Below are 25,446 nucleotides of genomic sequence, written 5' to 3'. Positions count from 1 at the left end.
GAAAAGTTATAACAATAATTAAAACAACCCCATAAAGTGTTGGGTCGCAAATTTTGAAGCCAATATGATAACCTTATCCCACCAACGCTGTGGAGGACCAGCTTTTCAGATCTAAACAAAATCAAGTCACTCAAAAAGATCCTCTGGAAAAGAGTATAATTCTTAGAAGACAGAGTTTTATTAAACAGTGTCATTTGGGATGGCTGTAGCTCAGGTGGTAGAGTAGGTCATCTACTGATTGGAGGGTTGGTGGTTCAATTTCTGGCTTCCCCTTGTCTGCATGCCAAATATCCTTGGGCAGGATACTAACCTCAAATTGCTCTCCGATGCATCCATCGGAGTATGAATGTGTGTGAATGTTAGCAAGGAAAGCACTTAGAAAAATGGGTGTGAATGGGTGTATAATAGTATATATGGGTGTTGTATAAAGCGCTTTGAGTGCTCAGAAGAGTAGAAAAGCGCTATATAAGAACCAGTCCATTTACCATATGAACAGCAAAAATGGTACAAATACAGCAAGGAAGCATAGTGAACGCCGCAGTGTAGAGCACAAACAGCAGAGACACACAAAATGACAGACAGGAAAAAAGCAGCCCCGGGCGTATCTGACCCTCCTTTATATAGGAGCAGTAACCCCTACTCCTGCTGTTGGGTAACTTTCCATTTCTTGTTTTTTTTAATCGGAACAAATTAACTTTAACCTAATAAGTATTTTCTCAACTCTACAAGTGTCAATATTATCTCAATTGTCAATGTAATATGTTTGCCAATACTCCCCAATCAGTTGTCAATTTGCACTTTTTTCTTCTTTAATCTCTGACACTTGTGTTACATAACTTTCTGACACTACTCTGTAACTTTTGGAGCGCTGTTCCCAGCATCCATCATTTTTAATTGGGTCCCTTTGACAGTTTTATGGGCAGGCAACAGAAGGACCCAAACGCAAAAAGTAAACTCCAAAAAACACAGCTTTATTGCTGGTGTGGTGAGACACAAATAACAATTCAAAACTAAACTGGGGAAACTAAATCATAAGGAGACACAGGGAAAATCACACACAGCTATGAGGGAGGACGCGACACTGAACACAGGAAGACTGAGGACTTAAATACACACATGAGGTGATCAGGAGAAGTGGCAACACACGGGGGAACAGCTGAAACAAATGAACATAATGACATCACAGGGGAAGTGTAAAACTAAACAAAATAACACAGGAACACAGGACCCCTTTCAAAATAAAATAGGAACCATAATGAAACTCAGACATGACTACATGAACTTGACCACAAAAGACATGCAGACATGAAACACATAAAGGACAAGGGAGACTTAACAGGGGGGCTGAAAACACAAGGTGAATCTAATAAACAAATGAACTTAGATAACTTTATGAACTTAAACAAACCATAAACATCAAAATAAACTAAAACTCAAAACGCTGGGTCAAAAGACCCATGATCGTGACACTATATGGGTTAAGGATGGGTGGTTCACCACGTTCTGGCAGCACAGACAGGCGGAGAGGCTCTCAGGTGCATCTTAGCAGGGCCAAGTTTATTTAACCCTATGTTTGGACTTGTTGGCCATAACACAGTCAAAGGTTACCTGTTGATCCTAATGACTACGTTTAAGACAGTATTGATCACATATGCTCATACAACAAGTGGCACAAACTTCATTAATATAATTAGAGTTAATATTTGATATTAGGAACCTCCAGAAAAAACATTTGGAATAACAAACCTTATGAAAGACTTAAAATACCTTCACTCGGCTGAACATGCTCAGTTTAAAGAAACTAAAAACTAATACAGGGATGGCCAACTCCAGGCCTCGAGAGCCGGCGTCCTGCAGGTTTTGTCCTTGTCTTTGATCCAACACAGCTGATTCAAATGGCTAAATTAACTCCTCAACATGTCTTGAATTTCTCCAGAGGCTGGTAATGAACTAATTATTTGATTCGGGTCTGTTGACCCAGGGTGAGATCTAAAACCTGTAGGATACTGGCTCTCAAAGCCTGGAGTTGGACACCCATGAACTAATATGCTGAAACTAAAGCTGGCCAGAGCTGGCTACAAGCCAGTGGCCCTTCTATCTTTCCTTGGTTTGAGCAGTGAACAGACCAAAGCAACTAAAAGCAAAATTATAGAATTATCATCGGTAATTTGTGATCAGCCGTTCTCCATAGATGAGGACCGAGGCTTCAGAAAACTGATAATGTAACTCAACCCAAAATACACTTTACTGAGTAGGTGTTACTTTTTATGTAACACCTACTCATGTTACCAAAGTTGTTAAATCTCATTTCATGACACACTCAACTGCCACAAGCTGATCACAAAGCAGCAATTGCTACATTAATGTTAAGTTATCAACAAAGTGAAAATGCGTATCTGATCTTTTTTTCTTATATAAATCTGCTGCAGCTGCTTTTGTTTGTTCAGGTAAAATATGTCCAGGAAAGCTGAGAGTAATCCTACAGCAACTCATTTTCAGTGAATTATTATTTGGACTTGTTTCCAGCAGCAGAGCAATTTCTCATGAGGATGAGAGAAGATCCTGTAACTCAGTGCATTTGGGAAACATTGTAAAGTTCAATAATTAATTTTATTATGAAACCAAAATTCTTCATCAATGAAAAGTAGAAATGTGTTTGTACTTGCTCTCAGTGACTGTTCTTAAAAAGAAAATAAATCAGAATCAGCAAAACATCAAATTGTCAAGTCAAACTTAAACATCTTGATGCATGCTCAGTCATCCAGATAAGTAAAGAAAAGTTGTTTCTGTTCATCTCGACGTAGCGTTTTCAGTGGGAGAAGTGTTTTGTCACTCATCAAAGTGACTTCTTCAATTTCAGCTGACTGCAGTTTTCCCCAGTCTTATAAACAGTACATTTACATAATGACTGAATGTAGTTGCACTGAAGGAACAATGGGCTGGGAGGTCAGTTCCTTGATCATTAATAGAAATGTTATTTGTCATATACGCAGTACAAGATATAATGAACACGTAGTTAAATGCTTGTGTCCGATCTGCAGACGTAATCGCGCCATTCAAGGGCTTGGGTTTAGCATGGGGGGGTGTAAAGGTGTGTAGCCTTACCGCTACACTATCCAGCTGCCTAATATGCAAATTCTCATGACCATTGATAACAAACCACTGATCAAAGCCCACTGATCAATGGCCATGAGTACCATTCACAGAGAGTTGGGGAATGGCTGCAATAACACCACTGAAAGATTGTGAAACATGTACCCTTAGGCCCCCTCCTCGATTCAAAGTAATATAGTGTACGCTGTTAAGTGCCAGGATTGCCAGGATTTATACATCAGGAAAACCAAACAACCTTTGGCAAAGCGGATGGTACAACACAGAAGAGCTACCTCGTCAGGCCAGGACTCTGCAGTCTATTTACACCTACAGGCCGGTGGACACTCTTTCAATGATGAGGATGTACACATGTGTACACATGTGAAAAGGTACATCTTTCACCATCTTACAATGCTGTGTTTGCAACCATTCCCACATAGCCATTGATCAGTGGTTGTTGATGAATGGTCATGCAGTCCCTGCAGTCAGCTGAGACTGAAGAAGTCACTTGGATGAGTGAGGAAACGTTTCTTCCACTGAAAACACTACGTCCAGATGAACAGAATCAACTTTTGGGGGTCAGACTTAAACAATTAGAAATCTAAGACTGTCCATTAAAACTTAAAATCAGCACATCTCTAGTTCTCACTAGAACCAGTAATGTGATGGTTTTGTGATCCTTTTTTTCTCTACCACTTTTTACTCTGTCTTCAAAGATCAAACATAATTCCTTGCATGATATAATAACAGTTACTTATAACAGAGTGGTTGTAAATGATAATAGTCATCTATGTTTCTGATGTTATGGCAAAATGTTCAATTCTTGTTTTAGTTTCTCCTCTTCATTTTTACGCTCCACTGAAACCAATTTAATGCTGGGAAAAGCAGAGAGAGAACAGCAGCCAGGAGAGAAGATACTGGAGCTGTTATCATCAGTGTGCAGATATGGAATATTCCCTTTTAATCACACAGATGATGACTACGAAGAGATGGAGTATCAGATTCATTTCCTGCTGGATCTGTACTCTCATGTGAAGGACTGTGAGACTAAAACAGGCTTGAGTTTCCTTCCATCATTACAGTCAGTTTTCCAGTCAGCTCCTGCAGTCTGGTCCATAAAGCTCTCAGAGAGAAAGACCTCCATCCTCCTGGAAGTGCTGAAACTCCAACCAGAGAAGAAACAAGTGGCGCTGACAGGCTGCTCACATGAAGAGAGTGAAGTGAGGAGTTTCCTGCTGTGTCTGCCTTATATCTCACAGCTCAGGTAAATGAACTCACTCAGTGGAAAAAAATGTTTTAATTTCCAACAATTTACTGTAATGATACAATTTAATATTTCAATATTATATTTTTGTCACCAATATTTCTGTTTACACATTCTGATTTCATCCACTTGGAGTCCATATTTCAGTTATATTTCTACTGTACCTAATATCAGAGGGAAACATTGTTTTCTGCACAGCACTGTGCTTATTTAATTATTGTCAGTAATTTGTTGCCTTGAACCTGATATTATAGATGTATGTGTGATCAGTTCAAAACAGCTGAATCCTTATGACATGTTCTTCAACCATACATAAAAAAGTAATCTTGTATTTTCAAAACATTGTTTTATTTAATTTTATCGTTGTAATCAGTAATATACTTTGAATGTTTAAAATCAGTTGTGTTTCAGTGAGTTGTTAGCAGCTAATCTAAGTTAATGAAGGTCCCTGTGTGACTGAACAAATGAATCACAGAAGAGTGTGGAGTACACAGATGTTATTATTTGAACTATTTGACTGAAAGAGTCTGAAACGCAATAATCTTCTCGCTGTATGAAAATATTTGAAATAATGTGATTAATGATAAAAATGCAGCTCAGTAACAACAACACAGTTATGTTGAAACATCATCATGAAAGATACAAATAATTCTTGGATGTTCAGAAACACTGTAAATCACTATTGCTGATGGATTTTGGAATATCGTGTCAGATTCAAGTTCATAAGAAAGAAAAGAGCAGTTACTATGTGTGAACTAGTTATATCTTGGTAAATGGACTCATTCTTAAATAGCGCTTTTCTACTCTCCCGGAGTACTCAGAGCGTTCTATACAACATGTCACATTCAGCCAATCTCACAATCTCTGACTGTAAACTGAGTGCTGTCTAACTACATTCACACACATTCACACTCCGATGGATGCATTGAAGAGCAACTTGGGGTTAGTAACTTGCCCAAGGATACTTGGCAGGTAGACTGAAGGATCGAACCCCCAACCTTCCAATTAGCAGATGACCAGCTCTACCTCCTGAGCTACAGCCACCCCCTTAAATTTAATCCTGTAACACATGAACATGTGTAGAATAATTATGATTTACACGTGTGTGATCTGAGCAGCAGGAGAAGCTGCTGTTGTACAAGATATGAAGTGTAGATGTTGTTGTTCCACTCTGTGTTTCTATGTTGTTCATATTTAGTGTTTTACTCTCTAAAGTCAGACAGTAAATAAAATGACAGTTACAGTTCAGCACGCAGTGATTTCACACACAGGATTAGTGTTTGTGTTGTGAGTCAGTAACAGTCTAACAACAATGTTCAGCTGCTCTGATGGAAGACGGCTTTAAAATGGACTTTCATTATATACAGGACACACATGGACAAGATGGAGTCCATCAGTAGTGTGTGGTTGTATTTATGCAGCTCAGATCAAATCATCACTAAATGTTTCCTTCTTATTGTTCCAGTGTTGTGCCTCTGAGGTCACGTCTTCATGAAGCAGTCAGGTTTTTTGTAAATCTGTTTTGTGCTGCAGCAGAGAGAGAACAGCAGACAGGAGAGAAGATACTGGAGCTGTTATCATCAGTGTGCAGATACAAAACATTCCCTGTTCATGACAGATACATGGATGATATTGAAGTCGAAGAGGTTCTGATTGATTTCCTGCTGGATCTGTACTCCCATGTGAAGGACTATGAGACTAAAACAGGCAGGAGTGTCCTTCCATCATTAAAGTCAGTTTTCCAGTCAGCTCCTGCAGTCTGGTCCATAAACCTCTCAGAGAGAAAGACCTCCATCCTCCTGGAAGTGCTGAAACTCCAACCAGAGAAGAAACAAGTGGAGCTGACAGGCTGCTCACATGAAGAGAGTGAAGTACTGAGTTTCCTTCAGTGTCTGCCTTATATCTCACAGCTCAGGTAAATATGTTTTCCTTTAAAAACATATCTGCATTTGTAACACAGTATACTTCACTACTACAGAATGTAGAGTAAGTTAGGATCTTTGGGGTTATGTTCTCTAGGTACCAACTAAGGAGCGATTGATACACAGCTAAAAGAAAAGTTATAACAATAATTAAAACAACCCCATAAAGTGTTGGGTCGCAAATTTTGAAGCCAATATGATAACCTTATCCCACCAACGCTGTGGAGGACCAGCTTTTCAGATCTAAACAAAATCAAGTCACTCAAAAAGATCCTCTGGAAAAGAGTATAATTCTTAGAAGACAGAGTTTTATTAAACAGTGTCATTTGGGATGGCTGTAGCTCAGGTGGTAGAGTAGGTCATCTACTGATTGGAGGGTTGGTGGTTCAATTTCTGGCTTCCCCTTGTCTGCATGCCAAATATCCTTGGGCAGGATACTAACCTCAAATTGCTCTCCGATGCATCCATCGGAGTATGAATGTGTGTGAATGTTAGCAAGGAAAGCACTTAGAAAAATGGGTGTGAATGGGTGTATAATAGTATATATGGGTGTTGTATAAAGCGCTTTGAGTGCTCAGAAGAGTAGAAAAGCGCTATATAAGAACCAGTCCATTTACCATATGAACAGCAAAAATGGTACAAATACAGCAAGGAAGCATAGTGAACGCCGCAGTGTAGAGCACAAACAGCAGAGACACACAAAATGACAGACAGGAAAAAAGCAGCCCCGGGCGTATCTGACCCTCCTTTATATAGGAGCAATAACCCCTACTCCTGCTGTTGGGTAACTTTCCATTTCTTGTTTTTTTTAATCGGAACAAATTAACTTTAACCTAATAAGTATTTTCTCAACTCTACAAGCGTCAATATTATCTCAATTGTCAATGTAATATGTTTGCCAATACTCCCCAATCAGTTGTCAATTTGCACTTTTTTCTTCTTTAATCTCTGACACTTGTGTTACATAACTTTCTGACACTACTCTGTAACTTTTGGAGCGCTGTTCCCAGCATCCATCATTTTTAATTGGGTCCCTTTGACAGTTTTATGGGCAGGCAACAGAAGGACCCAAACGCAAAAAGTAAACTCCAAAAAACACAGCTTTATTGCTGGTGTGGTGAGACACAAATAACAATTCAAAACTAAACTGGGGAAACTAAATCATAAGGAGACACAGGGAAAATCACACACAGCTATGAGGGAGGACGCAACACTGAACACAGGAAGACTGAGGACTTAAATACACACATGAGGTGATCACGAGAAGTGGCAACACACGGGGGGAACAGCTGAAACAAATGAACATAACGACATCACAGGGGAAGTGTAAAACTAAACAAAATAACACAGGAACACAGGACCCCTTTCAAAATAAAATAGGAACCATAATGAAACTCAGACATGACTACATGAACTTGACCACAAAAGACATGCAGACATGAAACACATAAAGGACAAGGGAGACTTAACAGGGGGGCTGAAAACACAAGGTGAATCTAATAAACAAATGAATTTAGATAACTTTATGAACAAACCATAAACATCAAAATAAACTAAAACTCAAAACGCTGGGTCAAAAGACCCATGATCGTGACACTATATGGGTTAAGGATGGGTGGTTCACCACGTTCTGGCAGCACAGACAGGCGGAGAGGCTCTCAGGTGCATCTTAGCAGGGCCAAGTTTATTTAACCCTATGTTTGGACTTGTTGGCCATAACACAGTCAAAGGTTACCTGTTGATCCTAATGACTACGTTTAAGACAGTATTGATCACATATGCTCATACAACAAGTGGCACAAACTTCATTAATATAATTAAAGTTAATATTTGATATTAGGAACCTCCAGAAAAAACATTTGGAATAACAAACCTTATGAAAGACTTAAAATACCTTCACTCGGCTGAACATGCTCAGTTTAAAGAAACTAAAAACTAATACAGGGATGGCCAACTCCAGGCCTCGAGAGCCGGCGTCCTGCAGGTTTTGTCCTTGTCTTTGATCCAACACAGCTGATTCAAATGGCTAAATTAACTCCTCAACATGTCTTGAATTTCTCCAGAGGCTGGTAATGAACTAATTATTTGATTCGGGTCTGTTGACCCAGGGTGATATCTAAAACCTGTAGGATACTGGCTCTCAAAGCCTGGAGTTGGACACCCATGAACTAATATGCTGAAACTAAAGCTGGCCAGAGCTGGCTACAAGCCAGTGGCCCTTCTATCTTTCCTTGGTTTGAGCAGTGAACAGACCAAAGCAACTAAAAGCAAAATTATAGAATTATCATCGGTAATTTGTGATCAGCCGTTCTCCATAGATGAGGACCGAGGCTTCAGAAAACTGATAATGTAACTCAACCCAAAATACACTTTACTGAGTAGGTGTTACTTTTTATGTAACACCTACTCATGTTACCAAAGTTGTTAAATCTCATTTCATGACACACTCAACTGCCACAAGCTGATCACAAAGCAGCAATTGCTACATTAATGTTAAGTTATCAACAAAGTGAAAATGCGTATCTGATCTTTTTTTCTTATATAAATCTGCTGCAGCTGCTTTTGTTTGTTCAGGTAAAATATGTCCAGGAAAGCTGAGAGTAATCCTACAGCAACTCATTTTCAGTGAATTATTATTTGGACTTGTTTCCAGCAGCAGAGCAATTTCTCATGAGGATGAGAGAAGATCCTGTAACTCAGTGCATTTGGGAAACATTGTAAAGTTCAATAATTAATTTTATTATGAAACCAAAATTCTTCATCAATGAAAAGTAGAAATGTGTTTGTACTTGCTCTCAGTGACTGTTCTTAAAAAGAAAATAAATCAGAATCAGCAAAACATCAAATTGGCAAGTCAAACTTAAACATCTTGATGCATGCTCAGTCATCCAGATAAGTAAAGAAAAGTTGTTTCTGTTCATCTCGACGTAGCGTTTTCAGTGGGAGAAGTGTTTTGTCACTCATCAAAGTGACTTCTTCAATTTCAGCTGACTGCAGTTTTCCCCAGTCTTATAAACAGTACATTTACATAATGACTGAAAGTAGTTGCACTGAAGGAACAATGGGCTGGGAGGTCAGTTCCTTGATCATTAATAGAAATGTTATTTGTCATATACGCAATACAAGATATAATGAACACGTAGTTAAATGCTTGTGTCCGATCTGCAGACGTAGTCGCGCCATTCAAGGGCTTGGGTTTAGCATGGGGGGGTGTAAAGGTGTGTAGCCTTACCGCTACACTATCCAGCTGCCTAATATGCAAATTCTCATGACCATTGATAACAAACCACTGATCAAAGCCCACTGATCAATGGCCATGAGTACCATTCACAGAGAGTTGGGGAATGGCTGCAATAACACCACTGAAAGATTGTGAAACATGTACCCTTAGGCCCCCTCCTCGATTCAAAGTAATATAGTGTACGCTGTTAAGTGCCAGGATTGCCAGGATTTATACATCAGGAAAACCAAACAACCTTTGGCAAAGCGGATGGTACAACACAGAAGAGCTACCTCGTCAGGCCAGGACTCTGCAGTCTATTTACACCTACAGGCCGGTGGACACTCTTTCAATGATGAGGATGTACACATGTGTACACATGTGAAAAGGTAAAGACCATCTGTGAATCGAGGAGGGGGCCTAAGGGTACATCTTTCACCATCTTACAATGCTGTGTTTGCAACCATTCCCACATAGCCATTGATCAGTGGTTGTTGATGAATGGTCATGCAGTCCCTGCAGTCAGCTGAGACTGAAGAAGTCACTTGGATGAGTGAGGAAACGTTTCTTCCACTGAAAACACTACGTCCAGATGAACAGAATCAACTTTTGGGGGTCAGACTTAAACAATTAGAAATCTAAGACTGTCCATTAAAAAGTTAAATCAGCACATCTCTAGTTCTCACTAGAACCAGTAATGTGATGGTTTTGTGGTCCTTTTTTTCTCTACCACTTTTTACTCTGTCTTCAAAGATCAAACATAATTCCTTGCATGATATAATAACAGTTACTTATAACAGAGTGGTTGTAAATGATAATAGTCATCTATGTTTCTGATGTTATGGCAAAATGTTCAATTCTTGTTTTAGTTTCTCCTCTTCATTTTTACGCTCCACTGAAACCAATTTAATGCTGGGAAAAGCAGAGAGAGAACAGCAGCCAGGAGAGAAGATACTGGAGCTGTTATCATCAGTGTGCAGAGATGGAATATTCCCTTTTAATCACACAGATGATGACTACGAAGAGATGGAGTATCAGATTCATTTCCTGCTGGATCTGTACTCTCATGTGAAGGACTGTGAGACTAAAACAGGCTTGAGTGTCCTTCCATCATTACAGTCAGTTTTCCAGTCAGCTCCTGCAGTCTGGTCCATAAACCTCTCAGAGAGAAAGACCTCCTTCCTCCTGGAAGTGCTGAAACTCCAACCAGAGATGAAAGAAGTGGAGCTGACAGGCTGCTCACATGAAGAGATTGAAGTGAGGAGTTTCCTGCAGTGTCTGCCTTATATCTCACAGCTCAGGTAAATGAAATGTTCTTTACTTGATTAAAATGTTTTTTTTTCTTTAAACAATGCACATCATAAACCAAACACGATATAGTTTTTAAAAATATATTAACTTAAATTTTTATTTCTCTTCCAGCAGCACTTAGAACAAAAATAAAAAATAAAGCAAACACAATTAATTACACAATAAATATTTTTAAATATGCATTTTCCACTTGTGTGTGATCTGAGCAGCAGGAGAAGCTGCTGTTGTACAAGATATGAAGTGTAGATGTTGTTGTTTCACTCTGTGTTTCTATGTTGTTGATATTTAGTGTTTTACTCTCTAAAGTCAGACAGTAAATAAAATGACAGTTACAGTTCAGCACGCAGTGATTTCACACACAGGATTAGTGTTTGTGTTGTGAGTCAGTAACAGTCTAACAACAATGTTCAGCTGCTCTGATGGAAGACGGCTTTAAAATGGACTTTCATTATATACAGGACACACATGGACAAGATGGAGTCCATCAGTAGTGTGTGGTTGTGTTTATGCAGCTCAGATCAAATCATCACTAAATGTTTCCTTCTTATTGTTCCAGTGTTGTGCCTCTGAGGTCAGATCTTCATGAAGCAGTCAGGTTTTTTGTAAATCTGTTTTGTGCTGCAGCAGAGAGAGAACAGCAGACAGGAGAGAAGATACTGGAGCTGTTATCATCAATGTGCAGCTATCAAACATTCCCTTTTAATGAGAGATGCATGGATGAGCTTGAAGCTGAAGAAGTTCAGATTGATTTCCTGCTGGATCTGTGCTCCCATGTGAAGGACTATGAGACTAAAACAGGCTTGAGTGTCCTTCCATCATTACAGTCAGTTTTTTCAGCTCCTGCAGTCTGGTCCATAAAGCTCTCAGAGAGAAAGACCTCCATCCTCCTGGAAGTGCTGAAACTCCAACCAGAGAAGAAAGAAGTGGAGCTGACAGGCTGCTCGTATGAAGAGAGTGAAGTGAGGAGTTTCCTGCAGTGTCTGCCTTATATCTCACAGCTCAGGTAAATGAATTCTACTTCATACAATTCACACTGCGTCAGAACAGACAACGTCTTAAACAAAGAAAGTTACAACAGTTTTTTTCATCATTTTCATTGTTTCGCTGCTGCGGTAAATCAACTCAAACAGTATAAAAAAAATTTAATTCCAGAAAGTTTACTGTTATTGTATGATTTAAAATTTAATGTAATATTCTTGTCTTTGAGTTTGTTTGTTTTTTATATATTGTGATTTTTTTTGTCACACATCAGGTAATTTTTCAGTTATATTTGTACTCTGTCTAATTTCAGAAGGAAACATTGTTCTCTGTACACTACTGTGTTTGTTTTATTATTTTTAGTTCTGTGTTCCCCTGAAGGCTGATATCTTAAACATGTGTGATCACTTCATAAAAATTAAGGCTTGTTATCAATTCATCACGCTCATATAAAAAAGTAATTTGTTAGTTTCCAGATGCTCACATTGATTAATATATTTTCAAAGTTTAAAATCAGTTGTGTTTCAGTGAGTCGTTAGCAGCTGATCCAAGTTAATGAAAGTCACTGTGTGACTGAACAAATGAATCACAGAAGAGTGTGGAGTACACAGATGTTATTATTTGGCTATTTGACTGAAAGAGCCTGAAACATGTGATAATCTTCTCCCTGTATGAAAATGATGACATCATGTGATTACTAGAAAAACTGTAGCTTAGTAACAACAGCACAGTCATGTTGAAACATCATCATGAAAGATCAAATTAATACTAAATACTAGTTTTGAAAAACTGTAAATCACCATTGCTGATGGATTTTGGAATAGCATGTCAGATTTAAGTTCATAAAAAAGAAAACAGCTGTTACTATATGTGAACTATTTATATCTTTAAATTTTTTCAGTGACATATTTCTATGTTATAAAAATATATATTTCACAGTTTATTTGATCAGAAATTGTAAATTAAATTGGTGTGTCACAGTGCAATGTATCAAATCATGTTACTATAATCATTGTATCATGTTTGTATGGGTCCTGTTTGCTAGCAAATATTAATACTTCTTATAAGTACTGACAAACTGAAGGACAAAACTGGCATTGCTTTGTAGAATATCTCACCAGCTTCAAGTAAAAAAATTAAACAAATTGTTACTATACAGATGAACTAGCATCCGTTTCAGTTTACTCTAATAACACATGAACATGTGTAGAATAATTATGATTTCCAGGTGTGTGATCTGAGCAGCAGGTGAAGCTGCTGTTGTACAAGATATGAAGTGTAGATGTTGTTGATATTTAGTGTTTTACTCTCTAAAGTCAGACAGTAAATAAAATGACAGTTACAGTTCAGCACGCAGTGATTTCACACACAGGATTAGTGTTTGTGTTGTGAGTCAGTAACAGTCTAACAACAATGTTCAGCTGCTCTGATGGAAGACGGCTTTAAAATGGACTTTCATTATATACAGGACACACATGGACAAGATGGAGTCCATCAGTAGTGTGTGGTTGTGTTTATGCAGCTCAGATCAAATCATCACTAAATGTTTCCTTCTTATTGTTCCAGTGTTGTGCCTCTGAGGTCACGTCTTCATGAAGCAGTCAGGTTCTTTGGGAATCTGTTCTGTGCAGCAGCAGAGAGAGAACAGCAGACAGGAGAGAAGATACTGGAGCTGTTATCATCAATGTGCAGCTATCAAACATTCCCAGTTCATGAGAGATACATGGATGATTCTTATGTGTCTGATTTCCTGCTGGATCTGTACTCTCATGTGAAGGACTGTGAGCCTGAAACAGGCTTCAGTGTCCTTCCATCATTACAGTCAGTATTTTCAGCTCCTGCTGTCTGGTCCATAAAGCTCTCAGAGAGAAAGACCTCCATCCTCCTGGAAGTGCTGAAACTCCAACCAGAGAAGAAACAAGTGAAGCTGACAGGCTGCTCACATGAAGAGAGTGAAGTGAGGAGTTTCCTGCTGTGTCTGCCTTATATCTCACAGCTCAGGTAAATGAACTCACTCAGTGGAAAAAAAATGTTTTAATTTCCAACAATTTACTGTAATGATACAATTTAATATTTCAATATTATATTTTTGTCACCAATATTTCTGTTTACACATTCTGATTTCATCCACTTGGAGTCCATATTTCAGTTATATTTCTACTGTACCTAATATCAGAGGGAAACATTGTTTTCTGCACAGCACTGTGCTTATTTAATTATTGTCAGTAATTTGTTGCCTTGAACCTGATATTATAGATGTATGTGTGATCAGTTCAAAACAGCTGAATCCTTATGACATGTTCTTCAACCATACATAAAAAAGTAATCTTGTATTTTCAAAACATTGTTTTATTTAATTTTATCGTTGTAATCAGTAATATACTTTGAATGTTTAAAATCAGTTGTGTTTCAGTGAGTTGTTAGCAGCTAATCTAAGTTAATGAAGGTCCCTGTGTGACTGAACAAATGAATCACAGAAGAGTGTGGAGTACACAGATGTTATTATTTGAACTATTTGACTGAAAGAGTCTGAAACGCAATAATCTTCTCGCTGTATGAAAATATTTGAAATAATGTGATTAATGATAAAAATGCAGCTCAGTAACAACAACACAGTTATGTTGAAACATCATCATGAAAGATACAAATAATTCTTGGATGTTCAGAAACACTGTAAATCACTATTGCTGATGGATTTTGGAATATCGTGTCAGATTCAAGTTCATAAGAAAGAAAAGAGCAGTTACTATGTGTGAACTAGTTATATCTTGGTAAATGGACTCATTCTTATATAGCGCTTTTCTACTCTCCCGGAGTACTCAGAGCGTTCTATACAACATGTCACATTCAGCCAATCTCACAATCTCTGACTGTAAACTGAGTGCTGTCTAACTACATTCACACACATTCACACACAGATGGATGCATTGGAGAGCAACTTGGGGTTAGTAACTTGCCCAAGGATACTTGGCAGGTAGACTGGAGGATCGAACCCCCAACCTTCCAATTAGTAGATGACCAGCTCTACCTCCTGAGCTACAGCCACCCCCTTAAATTTAATCCTGTAACACATGAAGATGTGCAGAATAAGTGTGATTTACACATGTGTGATCTGAGCAGCAGGTGAAGCTGCTGTTGTACAAGATATGAAGTGTAGATGTTGTTGTTCCACTCTGTGTTTCTATGTTGTTCATATTTAGTGTTTTACTCTCTAAAGTCAGACAGTAAATAAAATGACAGTTACAGTTCAGCACGCAGTGATTTCACACACAGGATTAGTGTTTGTGTTGTGAGTCAGTAACAGTCTAACAACAATGTTCAGCTGCTCTGATGGAAGACGGCTTGAAAATGGACTTTCATTATATACAGGACACACATGGACAAGATGGAGTCCATCAGTAGTGTGTGGTTGTGTTTATGCAGCTCAGATCAAATCATCACTAAATGTTTCCTTCTTATTGTTCCAGTGTTGTGCCTCTGAGGTCACGTCTTCATGAAGCAGTCAGGTTCTTTGGGAATCTGTTCTGTGCAGCAGCAGAGAGAGAACAGCAGACAGGAGAGAAGATACTGGAGCTGTTATCATCAGTGTGCACATATCAAACATTCCCTGTTCAGGAGAGATGCATGGATGATTCTTATGTGTCTGATTTCCTGCTGGATCTGTACTCTCATGTGAAGGACTGTGAGCCTGAAACAGGCTTCAGTGTCCTTCCATCATTACAGTCAGTATTTTCAGCTCCTGCAGTCTGGTTCATAAACCTCTCAGAGAGAAAGACCTCCATCCTCCTGGAAGTGCTGAAACTCCAACCAGAGAAGAAACAAGTGAAGCTGAAAGGCTGCTCACATGAAGAGAGTGAAGTGAGGAGTTTCCTGCTGTGTCTGCCTTATATCTCACAGCTCAGGTAAATGAACTCACTCAGTGGAAAAAAAAATGTTTTAATTTCCAACAATTTACTGTAATGATACAATTTAATATTTCAATATTATATTTTTGTCACCAATATTTCTGTTTACACATTCTGATTTCATCCACTTGGAGTCCATATTTCAGTTATATTTCTACTGTACCTAATATCAGAGGGAAACATTGTTTTCTGCACAGCACTGTGCTTATTTAATTATTGTCAGTACCTTGTTGCCTTGAACCTGATATTATAGATGTATGTGTGATCAGTTCAAAACAACTGAATCCTTATGACATGTTCTTCAACCATACATAAAAAAGTAATCTTGTATTTTCAAAACATTGTTTTATTTAATTTTATCGTTGTAATCAGTAATATACTTTGAATGTTTAAAATCAGTTGTGTTTCAGTGAGTTGTTAGCAGCTAATCTAAGTTCATGAAAGTCCCTGTGTGACTGAACAAATGAATCACAGAAGAGTGTGGAGTACACAGATGTTATTATTTGAACTATTTGACTGAAAGAGTCTGAAACGCAATAATCTTCTCGCTGTATGAAAATATTTGAAATAATGTGATTAATGATAAAAATGCAGCTCAGTAACAACAACACAGTTATGTTGAAACATCATCATGAAAGATACAAATAATTCTTGGATGTTCAGAAACACTGTAAATCACTATTGCTGATGGATTTTGGAATATCGTGTCAGATTCAAGTTCATAAGAAAGAAAAGAGCAGTTACTATGTGTGAACTAGTTATATCTTGGTAAATGGACTCATTCTTATATAGCGCTTTTCTACTCTCCCGGAGTACTCAGAGCGTTCTATACAACATGTCACATTCAGCCAATCTCACAATCTCTGACTGTAAACTGAGTGCTGTCTAACTACATTCACACACAGATGGATGCATTGGACAGCAACTTGGGGTTAGTAACTTGCCCAAGGATACTTGGCAGGTAGACTGGAGGATCGAACCCCCAACCTTCCAATTAATAGATGACCAGCTCTACCTCCTGAGCTACAGCCACCCCCTTAAATTTAATCCTGTAACACATGAAGATGTGCAGAATAAGTGTGATTTCCACATGTGTGATCTGAGCAGCAGGTGAAGCTGCTGTTGTACAAGATATGAAGTGTAGATGTTGTTGTTCCACTCTGTGTTTCTATGTTGTTCATATTTAGTGTTTTACTCTCTAAAGTCAGACAGCAAATAAAATGACAGTTACAGTTCAGCACGCAGTGATTTCACACACAGGATTAGTGTTTGTGTTGTGAGTCAGTAACAGTCTAACAACAATGTTCAGCTGCTCTGATGGAAGACGGCTTGAAAATGGACTTTCATTATATACAGGACACAAATGGACAAGATGGAGTCCATCAGTAGTGTGTGGTTGTATTTATGCAGCTCAGATCAAATCATCACTAAATGTTTCCTTCTTATTGTTCCAGTGTTGTGCCTCTGAGGTCAGATCTTCATGAAGAAATCAGGTTCTTTGTGAATCTGTTCTGTGCAGCAGCAGAGAGAGAACAGCAGACAGGAGAGAAGATACTGGAGCTGTTATCATCAGTGTGCAGATACAAAAACAGTCCTCTTAAAGAGAATTGGTGTGACTTCCTCATGGACCTGTACTCTTATGAGATTAAAACAGGCTTGAGTGTCCTTCTATCATTACAGTCAGTTTTCCAGTCAGCTCCTGCAGTCTGGTCCATAAACCTCTCAGAGAGAAAGACCTCCATCCTCCTGGAAGTGCTGAAACTCCAACCAGAGAAGAAACAGGTGGAGCTGACAGGCTGCTCACATGAAAAGAGTGAAGTGAGGAGTTTCCTGCAGTGTCTGCCTTATATCTCACAGCTCAGGTAAATGAATTCTTCTTCATACAATTCACACTGCGTCAGAACAGATACCTATTTAAACAATAAAAAGTTATGACAGTTTTTCTTTTTCGTCACTTTCATCCATTCTTTTGCTTCAAATTTTCCCTGAAATGAGTCATGCTACACTTTCATACTACAAACGTTTCTTGAATCACCACTCTTGGAAGCTTTTTATTCAACTCTTTTCATTTGTAGCAAACATACAAATCACATGTGTGACATAACACTGTATAAAACTGTATTCAAAGAATCATTCAGTTATTTTTATTTAGAGCAGACTTCCTTCCATATAAAGTAGAGGAGTGTTTTATGGAATCACTCAGTGTTGAAGACAAACAAAACGTGTAATCACATTATAATTTGGATTACTAAAACAAATCTCCACACATCTAAATATGCAAAATAGTGTGTTATTAAAGAGAGTTTTGCAGACCTTATGAAGCTCTACTGCCTGGCTGATGGAAAGCAAGAATGGACCTAACAAGAGAGCAGTCAGGTGAAACAATAGAAAGGTTCATACAGCGCCTTCAAGGACGAACACCACCATTGAGTTTGGCAAAATGTTGGTTGTTCCCAATCAGCTGTGATTAAAATTTAGAGCACATAAAGCCAATAATATCATAAAAGGAAAACGTAAGGGCAGATCACAGATGTGGATGGTCGAAGCAACAGAACAGGAAAAAATATTTTGTCTTGAAAAAATAAATTTCACAGCAAAATAATTTACAGTATCCATTTTTATCTCATGTTAATCATTACCCAAACAGTTTATGCACAGGTGTACACTGCATATTAGAATATTTTTCTCATTGCCTGGTTAGAAATTAGGTTTGCAATAGCAAAATAATTTTACAGGATTTTGTCACAGAGCAATCATTGTTAAAAAATTTCCTTCAGGAAAAGCGCATCAACTCAGGAAAGGTATATAAAACTTATATCAACTTCAGAAATTTTACCAGGGGCTATAAACGTATTTGAAGTCCGCCCCTCCCTGAGCCTGGTTCTGCTGGAGGTTTCTTCCTGTTAAAAGGGAGTTTTTCCTTCCCACTGTCGCCAAAGTGCTGCTCATAGGGGGTCATATGATTGTTGGGTTTTTCTCTGTATCTATGAAGCGCCTTGAGGCGACTTTTGTTGTGATTTGGCGCTATATAAATAAAATTGAATTGAATTGAATTAAATTCACCAAGTGTTGAATTCATGAGTTGACAGATTATTAAATTATACTTTGTCATCAGTATTACAGTTGTGGTCAGAAGTTTACAGACACTCAACATGTGTATCATCCATCCATCCATCCATCCATCTTCATCCGCTTTGTCCGGGGCCGGGTCGCGGGGGCAGCAGCCTAAGCAAAGAGGCCCAGACCTCCCTCTCCCCAGCCACCTCCTCCAGCTTGTCCGGGGGAATACCAAGGCGTTCCCAGGCCAGCCGAGAGATATAATCTCTCCAGCGTGTCCTGGGTCTGCCCCGGGGCCTCCTCCCGGTGGGACATGCCTGGAACACCTCACCCAGGAGGCGCCCAGGGGGCATCCTTGTCAGATGCCCGAACCACCTCAGCTGGCTCCTTTCGATGTGGAGCAGCAGCTGCTCTACTCTGAGCCCCTCCCGGATGGCCGAACTTCTCACCCTATCTCTAAGGGAGAGGCCAGCCACCCTTCGGAGGAAGCTCATTTCTGCCGCTTGTATCCGCGATCTCGTTCTTTCAGTCACTACCCACAGCTCGTGGCCATAGGTGAGGGTAGGGACGTAGATCGACCGGTAAATTGAGAGCTTCGCTTTTATTCTCAGCTCCCTCTTCACCACGACGGACCGGTGCAGCGTCCGCATTACTGCAGCTGCAGCCCCAATCCGTCTGTCGATCTCCGGCTCCCTTCTCCCATCACTCGCGAACAAGACCCCGAGATACTTGAACTCCTCCACTTGTGGCAGGAACTCATCCCCGACCCAGAGTGGGCACTCCACCCTTTTCCGGCTGAGAACCATGGCCTCAGATTTGGAGGTGCTGATCCTCATTCCCGCTGCTTCACACTCGGCTGCGAACCGTTCCAGTGCGAGCTGGAGGCCCTCACCCGATGAAGCCAACAGAACCACATCATCTGCAAAAATCAGAGATGAGATTCTGAGGCCACCAAAGCGAAAGCCCTCCGCCACTTGGCTGCGCCTAGAAATCCTGTCCATAAAAATTATGAACAGAACCGGAGACAAAGGGAAGCCCTGGCGAAGCCCATCACCCACCGGGAACGAGTCCGACTTATTGCCGGCAATGCGAACGAAGCTCTTGCAACGGTTGTATAGGGACCGAATGGCCCGTAGCAATGGGCCAGACACCCCATATTCCCGCAGCACCTCCCACAGGACACCCCGAGGGACATGGTCGAATGCCTTCTCCAAGTCCACAAAACACATGTAGACTGGTTGGGCAAACTCCCATGCACCCTCAAGTATCCTGGAGAGGATAAAGAGCTGGTCCAGTGTTCCGCGACCAGGACGAAAACCGCATTGTTCCTCCTGTATCCGAGGTTCGACTAACGGACGAACTCTCCTTTCCAGCACCCTGGCATAGACTTTCCCAGGGAGGCTGAGGAGTGTGATCCCCCTGTAGTTGGAACACACCCTCCGGTCCCCTTTCTTAAAGATGGGGACCACCACCCCGGTCTGCCAGTCCACAGGTACTGCCCCTGATCTCCACGCAACATTGCAGAGGCGTGTCAACCAGGACAGCCCTACAACGTCCAGAGCCTTCAGGAACTCGGGGCGGACCTCATCAACACCAGGAGCTCTGCCACCAAGGAGTTGTTTAACTGCCTCAGTGACCTCGCCCCCGGAAATTGGCGGGTCATTCCCCTCATCCCCAGACTCTGCTTCCTCCTCGGAAGACGTGTCAGTGGGATTAAGGAGGTCCTCGAAGTATTCCTTCCACCGCCTGACAATTTTCTCAGTCGACGTCAGCAGCGCTCCGCCAGCACTATACACAGTGCAGGTAGAGCACCGCTTTCCCCTCCTGAGACGTCTGACGGTTTGCCAGAATCTCTTGTATCAATGAACCCTAATGCTGTCCACTTTCAAACTGTTTTTGTCGGAGCTTTTTCTGCAGTTTAATATTTTAAATAGGTGGATGAATGCAGAAAGATGAAAGCAAATAAGTACAAAGAAATAACAGACATCTGGAGACTCAAAATGAAGACTCAGAGATTGTAATCAGTGCAGAAAAGCAACTTTTTATTTTACTAGTATCTCTCCGATGGGTGAGTTCACCATTGTAGACCACGGGATCTTTTCAGAGATGGGTGCTGTATCACATTACCTAATCATAGAGTATGATATAGTTGTGTGACTCGCCCATTTGGATTTTGTCAAGACTTAAAATTAGGGATGTGGCCTCTCTCATCTTTATTATTATTATTTATTATTTTCATCTTTATTAGATTAGTAACTGCTCTTGTGATTTGGTGCTATATAAATAAAATTGAATTGAATATTATTATTATATTATTTATTATCAATCCCCTTTGTTCAATGTACCAGTACTATTGGCAGCAAAACAGACCTAATTGCATTATGCTACCACCATTATGCTTGACAGTTAGTACAGTGTTCTCAGGTATTAAAGCTTCACCTTTACTCTTCCAAAAATATCTCTTTCCATTGTGGCCAAGTAGCTCAGTCTTAGTCTCATCTGACAATAAAAACCTTTCTCCATAAAATGTGGGCAGCAGCAACATTCAGTTGATCAGTCAAAATTGAAGGTGTCAGTTTTGGAGCTGTGACTTGGGGGTTCCTGGATTGTTCCTGAACATCTTAGCCAATTTCCACCCATATGGCAGTGACAGTTAATGCAATGATGTGAATAACAAGATTTTAACAAACAAATAGCATCAACTTTTTACATAACTTTGGTGCTTTGAAATTGAAATATATATAAATCATACTCAACATGTTGTTGCACTAACAAACTCTGTTTTAATAGATGAGCAACTAAAAACTGTTAAACAGAAGATTTTGTATTTAGCTTTTTGAGTTTACCATGATGTGTGAATACATCAAATAACAGGGTGTTTATTACTTTTTGTCTCCACCTGCAGATGTAGTGTCGTCATATTATTATTTTTTTTTTTACATTTTGAAAACTATAAGTGCTTTTTGGAATAATTCATCTGCTCAAAGTTTTAAAAAAATTCTATACAGAAAGGTTGATTCTGAATCAGAATGAACCTTTTGGGATCTCCTTACCTGGATGATTGAGCATGCATCGAGACAACACAAGGAGGATGTTGTATGGTTACACATGTGTCATCTAAACAGCAAAGTGAAGATGTTGTTGTTCAAGATATAAAGTGTAGATGTTGTTGTTCCACTAATAGGTTTCGAATTAAGTTTAATTATATGCAGAACACACATGGACCATCAATGTGTGGTTGGCAGCTGTAATCAAATCATCACTAAATGTTTCCTTCTTTTTGTTCCAGTTTCTTTACTCTGTTGGCAGATGAAGCAGCCAAATTCTTTGGGAATCTGTTTTGTGCCGCAACAGAAAGAGAACAGCAGACAGGAGAGAAGATACTGGAGCTGTTATCATCAGTGTGCAGCTATCAAACATTCCCTTTTATTGACAGAGACATAGATGCTCAATATAAATGCAATTTCCTGCTGGATCTGTGCTCCCATGTGAAGGACTATGAGTCTAAAACAGGCTTGAGTGTCCTTCCATCATTACAGTCAGTTTTCCAGTCAGCGCCTGCAGTCTGGTTCATAAACCTCTCAGAGAGAAAGACCTCCATCCTCCTGGAAATTCTTAAAGTCCAATCAGGGAAAAAACAGTTGAAGCTGAGAGGCTGCCCACATGAAGAGAGTGAAGTGAGGAATTTTCTTCAGTGTCTGCCTTATATCTCACAGCTCAGGTAAATAGAAACAATACAGTACTTAGTCAGTAGTGTCTTGGAAATAATCAACTTTTCATTAACAGTGTAAAAATGTAGACAAATGACATGTATTGGTCAAGTAATTATTTCAACTTATCTATTGCTATGTGAAAACAGCCTGGTTTGATAGAACTTATTTTTACTCTAATCTAAAAAAAGTTTTCACCTGGACCCCAAATCAGCTGTTTTGTATTTCTTTTTTTAAAGTTCACAGAAATTAGTTAATAATTTATTTAAAAAAAACCTCAGATAATACAATATAGGGGAGGGGGAGTAGGTGTTTGCATGAACATTTAGCTAGTAAAACATGGGTGATTTGGCTAGTGTTGCAGCAGGTGAGTAATTGATGAATGAACAACAGGGAAAAGTACAGGAACAAAGCTCAGCCTCTGAAAACACGCAGACAGATGCACACAGGAGGAGGGATTGAGGCAAATGGGAAATTCACATTTCTACTGAAGCCATCCAGAATTTTGATTAAACGTTAATATGAAACATGGACAAGTCAAAGTTAGTTACAAACTACACCTTTGTACATGCTGTATACATGTTTAGTCTTCACCCGTTCACTGAATGATCATGGCTGTATTTCCCTGAGTAAGCAGAACTTCCAATTTAACATTTAGTAAGTGGGGAACTGTACATTTTCATGTGAATATCTACTGTGCTTCTTAAGTCATGAGGATCAACATGCTGGAAAAAATAACATGGATCCATGCATGTTTACTTTGATGGCCTATAACTCTAAAAAATACTAATGAAGAGGAATTTGGACATTTCTTCATTAAATTTACTAAAGTGTTTAAATTCCCCTGATTAATAGAGACCCTGATTTTTCATGGAATGACAACAAAACTAATTGCTAGTTTTATCAGCTTGTTCATCGATGAATGAAACACAAAATGTGGTTTGTGGTAATGTGAGTAGGTCTGCCTGTGTTTTCTGATTTCATCTCCACTGTGTTCCAGCTGTGATCCAGACTTCTTCCAGAGTGTGTGTACATCCATGTTTGTAAGATCCAGAGAGGAGGCCCAGCAGCTGGAGTCTCTGCTGCAGCTCCTGGGGTTCCAGCTGCTGTTAACAGGAGAGTTACACAGGAAAAGCTGCTGGTCTGTGGGGAGAGTTCTCAGACTGTGTGGCTCTAAAGTGGATCTCATCCTCACACCCAGCAAGATGTCTGCCAGAGGAGCCGCTCTCCTCTTTAGACACACAACACAACTACACAGTCTGAGGCAGGAAGTGAAATCATGACTCTCTTGTTCTTCTAACACCATTTATCTGCTGTCCACTTTGAATCTTTGGTTCTTGGTGTTCATCATTTCTGCTCTTTTGTCTCTTTGATCTTCAGGCTTTCCATCGACATGTCCTTGCTCCTGTTTCAGTGGGTAAGAAGAGGCAGAGTGGTCTGTCCACTGGCTGTGGAAGAGCTTTCTCTTGTGCCTAAGAAAGCCCGACCATCACAGAGAGTATTGTTGAGGGCTGTCAGTAGTTTGGCTTCCCTGCTGAGACACTGGACAGTCGGACGGTTGGACCTGACTGAGAGCTGCATCCCTGCTCAGGGTCTGATTACTCTGCTGCTCCATGATGGTCCTCTAACAGTCAAGTAAATGTCTTTCCTGAACATCACAGGCCAAATAAAATGTACATTTTTACTTTAAATCTTATTTTATATTTATGATCTCTGCAGACTGAGTGAAGAGAGCTTCCAGCAGCTTCTGTGTCTCCTCCATGAAATCCAGGACAAGGACTTGACGTTGTCCTTCTTCAGTAAGGTTGGTGGAGACCTGACCTCCTGCTGTCTGAACTGGGAGCTTCTTCACTATCTGCTGCAGCAGGCGTCAGCTCAGACCATCACTGTGAACCTGAGGAAGAACCTCTTCTTACAGGAGGAAACCACACGTCTGCTTCCCTTTCTGGACAGGATTGTGTTTAAAAGGTGCTGAATGTAGTTTGATCTTTTACCAAACACAGTTTCTGCTGTTTAATCAGGAGGATTTGAAATGCTGTCTCATCTTTAATCAGCAGTTTATGGATCCTTTAAACAAAGTGTCCTTAGAAATAAACTGTTTGTTTTCAGGCCCAGTCCCAGCTTTGTGATGAGCTCCATCAGAGAGCTCTACAGAGCTCATGACAGTCACGCTGTACCCAGTTTACTGAGGTCACTTGGTCATGTGATCAACCTGAGCAGCAGAGAGCTGGACTCAGTGGACTGTGCTGCTCTGATCTTCATCCTCAAACACGGAGACGGAGTCAAACTGAACCTCCTGTGGACCTCCATACCAGCAGAGGGAGCAGAGTCCATCCTCTTCATGCTGGACAACGTTTCTCATCTCAGGTCAGATATTAGAGCTCGTTCCCAAACTTTTTTTGCTAGGCCCCCCTGTTTTACAAGAAAAATGCCCCCCCACCCGCGCGCGCACAAACCCCAACCACACACACCCATGTTTTGCTCCATTGCGGTTTATTTCACACCTCAAACATTTAGTAAACAATTAAGCAAATACAAGTAATCTGCAATAAATTACAGGTAGTAATAAAACAAACTACTAACTCTTTTACGCTACGTCCACACCTACACGGGTATTTTTGAAAACGCAGCTGTTTCGTCCACGCGTAAACGGCGTTTCGAATCACCGAAAACTGAGATTTTATAAAACTCCTTTTTTGCGTTTACGTGTGGACGAGGAATACAGAGCTCGTCACGTAATGTCAAAGGTATCTGCCTTTTTTTCACGTTATTGTTTACATGAGATGAATTGCAGATAGAGACAAAATACTGTTAATCTTACCATCTGCAGGTTTTACACGTTTACATATACACATGCAGTTACTGTCCCTCCATTTAGAAAGGCAGAGGCGTTGCGGTGTGATTATTTTACATGTAGTTGCTTTTTTCCTGTGTAATAATATTCAACATTGGTATCAATACATTTTTCAAAAAATGCCTCTCTGTG

General features: G+C 39.8%; 1 protein-coding gene across 2 annotated transcripts in view; it reads left to right on the top strand.

Moving 5' to 3' along the window:
• The window catches only part of LOC101483126 (uncharacterized), a 137,888-nt gene that overhangs the window by 106,545 nt on the left and 5,897 nt on the right, over nucleotides 1-25,446 (top strand). For both annotated transcript variants that reach the window (XM_076880464.1, XM_076880465.1), the window contains exons 17-28: nucleotides 3,926-4,357; nucleotides 5,823-6,272; nucleotides 10,369-10,800; nucleotides 11,367-11,813; nucleotides 13,355-13,789; nucleotides 15,256-15,690; nucleotides 17,148-17,555; nucleotides 22,040-22,471; nucleotides 23,461-23,724; nucleotides 23,841-24,095; nucleotides 24,180-24,428; nucleotides 24,570-24,827. In XM_076880464.1, the coding sequence (XP_076736579.1) occupies nucleotides 3,926-4,357; nucleotides 5,823-6,272; nucleotides 10,369-10,800; nucleotides 11,367-11,813; nucleotides 13,355-13,789; nucleotides 15,256-15,690; nucleotides 17,148-17,555; nucleotides 22,040-22,471; nucleotides 23,461-23,724; nucleotides 23,841-24,095; nucleotides 24,180-24,428; nucleotides 24,570-24,827 (4,497 nt within the window). The remainder of the gene's footprint in view (nucleotides 1-3,925; nucleotides 4,358-5,822; nucleotides 6,273-10,368; nucleotides 10,801-11,366; nucleotides 11,814-13,354; nucleotides 13,790-15,255; nucleotides 15,691-17,147; nucleotides 17,556-22,039; nucleotides 22,472-23,460; nucleotides 23,725-23,840; nucleotides 24,096-24,179; nucleotides 24,429-24,569; nucleotides 24,828-25,446) is intronic.

Source organism: Maylandia zebra, linkage group LG23 (assembly GCF_041146795.1).
Source record: "Maylandia zebra isolate NMK-2024a linkage group LG23, Mzebra_GT3a, whole genome shotgun sequence".
NCBI classification, from domain to species: domain Eukaryota; kingdom Metazoa; phylum Chordata; class Actinopteri; order Cichliformes; family Cichlidae; genus Maylandia; species Maylandia zebra.
This window is presented reverse-complemented; position numbering and strand designations above follow the sequence as displayed.